The following is an 8,958-nucleotide window of genomic DNA, read 5'->3' as shown; positions in this document are numbered from 1 at the left end:
TCTCTCTGTGACTATCATAAATAAATAAAAAAAAAAAAAAAAGAAAAAAAAAAAAAGAAAAAAAAAAAAAGATTTATTTTAGAGAGAATGAGCACAAGTAGGAGGGAGAAGGAGAGAGAGAATCTTTTTTAAAAATTAAAAAAAATTTTTAAAGATTTTATTTATTTGAGAGAGAGAGAGCGCGCGCACACAAGTGGGGGTGGGGATGGGCAGAGAGAGAAGCAGACTCCCCACTGAGCAGGGAGCCTAAGGCGGGGCTCACTTCCAGGGACTTGCAATCATGACCTGAGCCAAAGACAGGTGTTTAACGGACTGAACCACCCAGGCATCTGGAGAGAGAATATTTTTTTTTAAATATTTTATTTTATTCATGAGAGACAGAGAGAGAGACAGACAGACAGACAGACAGAGACAGAGACACAGGCAGAGGGAGAAGCAGGCCCCCCGCAGGGAGCCCTACATGGGACTCGATCCCGGGGCCCCAGGATCACACCCTGGGGCGAAGGCAGCGCTAAACCGCTGGGCCACTGGGGCTGCCCCCGAGAGATAATCTTAAGCAGACTTTGAGCTGAGCCTAGAGACTGACATGGGGCTCAATCTCATGACCCCGAGATCATGACCTGAGCTGAAATAAAGAGTCAGACACTTAACCAACTGTGACACCCAGGCGCCCCCAATAGCTAACATTTATTGAGTGCTTACTCTCTAACAGGCAGTGAGCAAAGTGCTCTACATACATTTATACCTACAACATTTAAGACCTAAAACAACCATTGGACGCAAAGATACAAGGATTCTAAGCATTGGATAAGCTGCCTGAGGCCACTTAGCTAATTAGTGACTCAGGATTTGACTCTAGGTCATCAGTTTCCAGAGTCTCTTTCCCACTGCACCACTGTGCTGGAATGGCATGTAATGGCCCCAAAACCAAGATGAGTTCTTTCCCTTTGAGGAAATAAAATATGTATGGCAAGTATTTGGTTAAAATGGCCATTTAGTGTTGGGTACCTCCTCTACTGATTCCAGAAGACTCAGTCTCATGTGACCTTCACAATTAAGAGGAACTAAGGATGTTAGGATTGCAAAATCATCATTTATTTTGGAAACATAATTTACAACCCTTTATAGCTGACTGCAAAAAAAGGAGCCTGAAAGATCACAGTAAAAGCCGAAGAAGATAGTGAGCAGAAGGAGTGAGTGAGGGGACGTTTGGGATTCCCAGAATGATGACTGCATGGGATTAGAATATGTGTTAAGAAATATATGAGCAGCAGGAAGTGAAACTGCACCCAGTGTACCCATTGGCTAATTTGAATAAAAGGGGGTAATGATTCCAGTTTCTTGTGGACTCTAGGAGGCAGGGCTTTGTGCAGACAATGACTATGCAGAAGCCAAGCCAAGCCTCTAATTTTTGAGGGTGGCTGGTTGGCCTGGAATTAGGGGTGCTTTACTCACCTCCTTTACACCCTATTGGTGAGGGAAGGATTCCCACCCTAAGGTAATGGAGATCGCCAATGCATGACATCCAACAGTAAGTCAAATGATATTGGCAGCAGTATGTATGTATGTATTTATTTATTTATTTATACATATTTAATTTATTTATTTGATAGAGAGAGAGTGAGACAGCACAAGCAATGGGACTGGGAGAGGGAGAAGCAAGCTTCTTGCTGAGCAGAGAGCTGGATGCTGGGCTCCATCTCAGGACCCTGGGATCATGACCCGAGCAAAGGCAGACACTTAACTGACTGAGGCTCTCAGGCACCCCTTTGGCAGGAGTTTATTAGTCATATAACCACAGCTCGGGGAGGTTGCATTTGGGAACAGAGTGAACAACCAGAGGTGGTGGGAGGCAGGCGTGCTTTGCAGTATCAAGAGGGTGGTGTGCCCTGTCCTTCCCACAGGAGGATGTGATTGTCTTTTGGATAATTCCACGGGTGGCAGAGAACTTAATCCCACTACTCAGGGGTCAGCAGGAAGTGCCTCTGCTCCATTTGCTAAAGAAGGTATTTATCTAGGTGACCTTTCCATGGGAGTAGGTTGGAGAGGGAAGCTTGCAGGTAAGCCATTCTAGACCTACTTCCTGATTTCATCAGATGTCAAGCCATCATGTAACATTAGTGGCTGGTGTGCTATAGAATGAGATACATCAGCAGTTCTCTTGACTGCCCATTGTCTCTAGATTTGGCACATTCTTACCCCTGACCTGAACCTTTAACAAATGGTCTCAGCCCCACCAAGGAACAGGAAATATTCTAAAAATCAAGGCACACTAGTTTTTCCTCCTTTTTTTTTTCTTGCGGCTGTTCTTTCTGTGACTTCCCAAGATGAAGAGGAGGAGAGAAAAGAGAATCAGCTCAAATTTTGCTGCATATTTGTGGCAAATGTTTCATGGAGTAGGGAAAGACTGAAATAAAAATTAAAACTATTTACCACCACTTCTCGTTCATTCTCCTGCAGCGATCAGAATGATCTTTTAAAAAACAAATATAATCTTACCAGGCTGCTACTTAAAACCCTTCCATGGCTGTCCGGTGATCTTAGGATAAAGACAAAACTCCTTGCCATGGCCTGCAAGGCTCTATGCAGTCCAGTCCCTGCCTGCCTGTCCTGTCTTATCTCTTACTTTACTTTCTCTTATTATCTGTAGAATAGGCATTCAGATCTCCTTTAAGTTCTGTAAACCTGCTATGCATTTCCTGCCCCAGGGCCTTCACACATGCTAGTCTTTCTGCCTAGAATGCTCTTTCCTACCTTATTCACCTAGTTACCCAGTACTTACCCTTCAGATTTCAGCTCAAGGGCTGCATCCTCAAGGAGGACCTCTCTAATCCCCCCAAATGGTCAAATTCCCCTATTTTAGGCTCTCAGAGGATCATTTTTTCTTCTTCATCAGGATTCACAAGATGCAAATTTAAATTTGAATTTTTTGATTAATGTTCATGTCCTCATGTCTCCATGACAGTAGCAACGTTATCTATCATTGGTCTCTAGTGAGTGCCTAAAAGAAAATTCTTTTTCCTATCCTCTACTTGTAATACTTCTGTGGCACCAAATTTTTTATGGGGTTTTCCCACACCAACCAATTCTCCAACTCTCCAGACACCAGCTGAGTGTCCTACAATTCAATTGTGTTATTAACTACTGGAGTTAGCCTAGACCCCATAGGTTGAGGCCTCTATCCCACAGGATTGTCCCCCACTTCAGATGCTAGTCACAAGTCCCAGCTGTAACCTGTATTTCAGACCAACTGGCTGTAAATTGAAGGTTCCCATAACCCCCTTCTCAGGTTCAATCATTTGCCATAATGGTTCATAGAACTCAGGGAAACTCTTGTTTATATTTACTGGTTTATTATAAAGGGTATAATGATACATATGAACAACTAGACAAAGAGGTACATAGGGCAAGGTCGAGAAGGGTCCTTAGCACAGATGCTTCTGTCCCTGTGGAGTTGGGGTACACCACTCTCCCAGCATGTAGATGTGTTCATCAGTTCAGAAGCTCTCCAAATCTTGTGATTTAGACATTTTTAATGGGAGCTTCATCATATGGGCACAATCAATTATTAATTTAATTTCCAATCCTCTACTCTGAAGAACTTGGAACTCTTAGAAGTCCTAAGTTCTGACCATGGCTTTGTCTTTCTGGCAACCAGTCCCTATCCTGAAGTTAAGAGCCTACTAAGCGTTTCCTTGTTAGAACACAAGACACTCTCATCAGCCCAGAAATTCTAAGGGATTTGGGAACTCTGTGTTAGCACCTGGGAGCAGAGATCAAATACATATCTTTTTTTTTTAAGATTTTATTTATTTATTCATGAGAGACAGAGAGAGAGAGAGAGAGAGAGAGAGAGAGAGAGGCAGAGACACAGGCAGAGGGAGAAGCAGGCTCCATGCAGGGACTCGATCCCCGGATCACTCCCCGGACCAAAGGCAGGTGCTAAACCACTGAGCCACCCAGGGATCCCCTCAAATACATATCTTTTTTTTTAAAGATTTTATTTATTTATTCATGAGAGACACAGAGAGAGAAAGAGAAAGAGAGAGAGAGGCAGAGTCATAGGCAGAGGGAGAAGCAGGCTCCATGCATGGAGCCCGACATGGGACTCGATCCCAGGTCTCCAGGATCACACCCCAGGCTGCAGGTGGCTCTAAACCGCTGCGCCACCAGGGCTGCCCTCAAATACATATCTTATTATGTCATAGTGCTTCAATGACTATATGTTGAATGAAAGTGTCAATGAATGAACTGTGATTTGGGGATCTTCTGAGAAAAGGAAGTAAAAGGAACACTTTAGTAATCATAAATCATACATTATTTTTTATAATCAAAACATTGATACAATATTTTATTATCAAAACAGGTTATCTAGTTAGGACATGTACATTGGCAAACTAGAATTAGTAAGTGTTTAAAAACTGGTGCCCTCTGAAGAGAGTAATGCAAGTTCATTACCAATTCTACATGAAACCAGTCAATGTGACAAGAAAGCAGATCTCTAATACAGACACGAAGTAATGAATACTGGGCAATTACCATATAGAATAATGTATTTAAGTACAAGCAAACATCCTACAGAGTGTGATTCTCCTTGGGATGTCTTTGCTGGTGACATTACTTTATGCAGTAGACTAAAAACAAGACATAAATGTGATGCATGTTATTGTAGGAAGTGTCAAGACATTTTACACATGGATGACATAACACATCACCCTCTCACTTAAAGCATCTGTGGGGAAGGTGAAGGAAGACAGGTGGATCTAATGACTAATTGTCATTCTAAATTCTGACTCCATCTGGGGCCCCCAGAGGTGATAAAAATACGCTGGGGATAAGGCACACACGCACAAAAAGGTATAAAGTCTTAGATGTTTATCAGAATGGAAATCTGTAGCTCATACATAGAATTCTAGGAGTAAAAATTTAAATTCTGCAGAAGTCATATGTAATCCACTTTTCAAATATATATCATACATATAAGAAGTCATTTATAATTTACTATCTCTGAAAGGTTGTAAAAATGAAATTTCAGTCTGGCCTACCATATTCCTGAGTTTAAAGCCAGATAAAATCCTGGATCAAAAAAAGAAAGGTTTTGCCCATATTTACTTTATGTGAATATAGTAAAAAGCATCTGGTTTTTAAAAGGTATCAAAATGGTACATCTCAGAATATGTATTTAAAAAAACTCACAGATCCTTCATCAGTTACAGTGTTTTTTTTTTTTTTAGTTACAGTGTTGAATAGTGGCCTCCATTTATTCTTTAAAATAGTTGTTTAGGAATAATCAATTCTAATACCAGAAAAATGAAAAGGAAATCCCAAAGAAGGATACTAAAACTTCTGACTATCCATTTTCATATTCTTAGCAGTTGATGTACAGAAATGGTAAAGGTTTGGGTGTGAGTTACTTTTTAAAGTAGCATCCAGATTGCATCCATTCTAATTGGCTGCAAAGTACAGGGTGTTGAAGGCATAAACTTGGCCTTTTCCAGTTTTAACAGCAGTAGCTACTTCCAGTTGCAGAGATAGGATGTATATTAGAATATATCAGGTAGTTCAGCAGTTAGGTTGGATAGATTCCAGGCCTGGTCTGGTGGGTTACCTGATTTGGTCTGCAGCTTTGACAGAGGTGCCGAACAGAAACCTAAGCCCCTGTGGGGCTTCAGGGGTGGTCCAAGCTCCCTAAAAACCTTAGAACCGGGGGATCCCTGGACGGCTCAGAGGTTTAGTGCCTGCCTTCAGCCCAGGGCGTGGTCCTGGAGTCCAGGGATCGGGTCCCGCGTTGATCTTCCTGCAGGGAGCCTGCTTCTCTCTCTGCCTGTGTCTCTGATTCTCTTTCTGTCTCTCATGAATGCATGAATAAAATCTTAGAAAAACAAACAAACAAAAAACCTTAGAACCATGGAAAGTATGGGCTGAGTCTATGTTCCACTGAGTCAGGCTTCCTCACTGCCCCAGAGTGTTGCTGCATAACAAACAACATAAAACTTAGTGGCTTAAAACAACACTTTTGTTCTGTGCAGGGCATCTCATATAGTTGCAGTCCTATGTTAGCAGGGTGTGGAATCATCCGAAAGCATCAGTACATATCCGAAAGCATATGTACTGAGTGGCTCTCCCATGTCTAGTGACTGAGTTTGTTTGGCTTGGAAGCTGGGAACTGGAGGCATCTCTTTTCTCCATGTAGCTTCTTGAATTTCCTCACAGTAGGGTGGTCTCAGGATAGCCAGACCTTTGTATGGGGGCTGGCTTCCTTCACAGCAGACGTGGGACAGGATAGGAAGTGGAAGCTGCCAGCCTCAAGACCAAGACCCCAAAGCTGGCACAGTGTCACTTCCACTGCTGGATAAAGCCATCAGAACTGCCTAGATACAAGGGGAGGAGACATAACTCTCAGGGACAAGTGCCAAAGAATTTGTGGCCACTTTTAAAAAATATATATTTTATTTATTTATTCATGAGAGAGAGAGAAAGAGGGGCAGAGACACAGGCAGAGAAAGAAGCAGGCTCCATGCAGGGAGCCCGATGTGGGACTTGATCCTAGGACTCTAGGATCACGCCCTGGGGCGAAGGCAGGCGCTAAACCGCTGAGTGTGGCCACTTTTAATCCTCCATCTTCTCCAACCAGCACCCAAAGGGTTGGTTCATAGTTGTACATTTTCCCAGTGTGGCCCAGAAGGAGCTGCTTTGCATTCACATAGCTCTTTGTGCAGTAGCAAGAAAATGCACACTCTCTAAGTTTCTTCTCCCGATGTCTCTGTGGAATAGCAGGTTGGATAGTAAGGCAGCTGAGGCACAGAGTTAAAGCCCTAGGATCATACAACTTCCCAGGGATGGAATTGAGGCATAGATCTGAATCTCTTGACTCTCAGTCCATGCTGAGGGATTCTAGTTTATTTGTTGGGTTGTTTAGTCTGCTCTCTGACACATCTAGAGCTGCAGGAGAGGAAACACATCTCCCTTTGGTTGAAAATTTGGCCACAGATCTTTGCAGGTCAAGCTCAGGTGCAAACAAAGGGAACGTTAACGTGCTTGCTCAGCCCTGTGCCATCAGTAAGGACTCCTGAAGCCACTGTACTGGCCTTCACTCTTGGGAAATTCTCTCCGGATTCTCCAGCGGCAGCAGCTGGGCAGGATGGCAAAGTCGGCTAGGTCCTGGGAGCCAAAGCGCCAGGTGGTGTAGCACCTGTAGGCACAGTGCCGCAGCCGGCTGTTGGAGTTTTCATCCAGCACCAGCAAGGGCTCCTGGTAGAGCAGGAGGAACTGCAGGACCTGTCGGGACAAGATGAGCTTCCTGAACGGCTCTGAGGTGGTAATGCAGGCACCAGCCTTTTTCCGACAGCACAGCTCTTCCAGGCATCGCTGGCTCTCGGGGAGCTGGGATGGGAGGCAGTGTCCACACTGGCACCAGTCTGGGCTGTTGCTGGATCTAGGGGTCGCTTCTTCACTTAACAGCTGCATCTCCTCTGATTGTCCAGGAATAGGGGACGGGTCATGGAGAGACAGGGACAGCCTGGACAAGTCTGTGAATTCCATTGAGGGTCTCTGAAAAAGTCAAGTTTCCAAACCCATCAGCAGTGACCACCCCTAAGGTTCTAGGTTCTTTAATTTTGTTATTAACTTATAACATTGCACTTTGTCACATAAATATAATAGTCATCATTTATTAAATGTATGTATCAAGAACATGCTAGTGTTTTATAAACTCACCTTGTTTAGCCTTTGAAGAATCTCATGAGACATGTGTCCTTATCTCCCATTTTACAGATTTGAAAAGTGAAATTCAGACAAGCCAGGCCGCAAGGCAGGTATAACCTCTTCATGGAGACCTTCTTGCCCTGACCACCCGATCCAGGTGGTTCCCTTCCACCCAGATCACTCTCTTAGCACATCATGAGATTTCGTGTTCTTCACAGTACTTATCACTATCTGAAATGATCCCACTAATTGATATGTTCTCTTGATGATTCTTCTTCCACATGAAAGCAGGGGCCCTGTCTGCTTTGTTACTGCTATATCCCCAGTGCCTAGGACAGGAAGCAGCACATAGTGGACAGTAAATATTTGTTGACTTTGCTCTACTGCTTCCTTTTCCTCCAGCCTTCCTCTTTTAGCAAATCCATTTGTTATCCTCCAAGAGAAGGTTGCCATAATTGACATCATTTATATCTGTTCTTTGTAACAGAGACCTTCATTCACTGGACAAAGATGGAATCAGCACATTAAAATAAATAGTTCTTGTACATGAGCAACTACAGCAGTACTATTTTACAATAGCCAAAGGTTTGCACCCCAAATATCCATCAACGGATAAATGGATAAAAATGTTATGTTCAAAGACTGTACTTTCAGGGATCATTTCTATAGTTTGTTAACAATGTTATGTCCATATAGTGGAGTATTATTCAGCCAGAAAAAGGGGAACAATGTACTGACACCTGCTATGATATGAACCTTGAAGACATTAGGAAAAGTGGGAGAAGCCAGTCACAAAAAGGCAAATACTGTATGATTCCATTTATATGAAATGTCCCAAAATAGGCAAATCCATGCTGACAGAAAGATTAATGATTGCCAGGGACTAGGGGGAAGTGGGTGTGAGGAATGGCTGCTGAATGGATGCAGCACTTCCTTTTGGGTCAATGAAAAAGTTGTGGAACTAGATAGTGAGATAGCTGCACAGCATGTGGATAAACTTTTGAATTTTAAAGGTTTTATTTATTTAGGAGAGACACGGAGAGGTAGAGACATAGGCAGAGGGATAAGCAAGCTCCCTGTGGGGAGCCCAGTGTGGGACTCCATCCTGGGACTCCAGGATCACTCCCTGAGCCAAAGGCAAATGCTCAACCACTGAGCCACCTAGGTGTCCCTGAATTTTGAATTTTAAATGTCACTGAACTGTACACTTTATAATGGTTAAAATGATAAATTTTATGTGTATTCTCTGCCCTG

General features: G+C 43.2%; 1 protein-coding gene across 1 annotated transcript in view; it reads right to left on the bottom strand.

The window, feature by feature from the left end:
* Positions 1 to 4,084: 4,084 nt before the first annotated feature.
* The window catches only part of P2RX7 (purinergic receptor P2X 7), a 46,865-nt gene continuing 41,991 nt past the window's right edge, over positions 4,085 to 8,958 (bottom strand). The window contains exon 13 of the mRNA XM_041729557.1: positions 4,085 to 7,551. Coding sequence (XP_041585491.1) covers positions 7,057 to 7,551 — 495 coding nt within the window. The 3' untranslated portion in view covers positions 4,085 to 7,056. The remainder of the gene's footprint in view (positions 7,552 to 8,958) is intronic.

The sequence above is a fragment of the Vulpes lagopus genome, chromosome 14, assembly GCF_018345385.1.
Source record: "Vulpes lagopus strain Blue_001 chromosome 14, ASM1834538v1, whole genome shotgun sequence".
In the NCBI taxonomy this organism is placed as follows: Eukaryota; Metazoa; Chordata; class Mammalia; order Carnivora; family Canidae; genus Vulpes; species Vulpes lagopus.
This window is presented reverse-complemented; position numbering and strand designations above follow the sequence as displayed.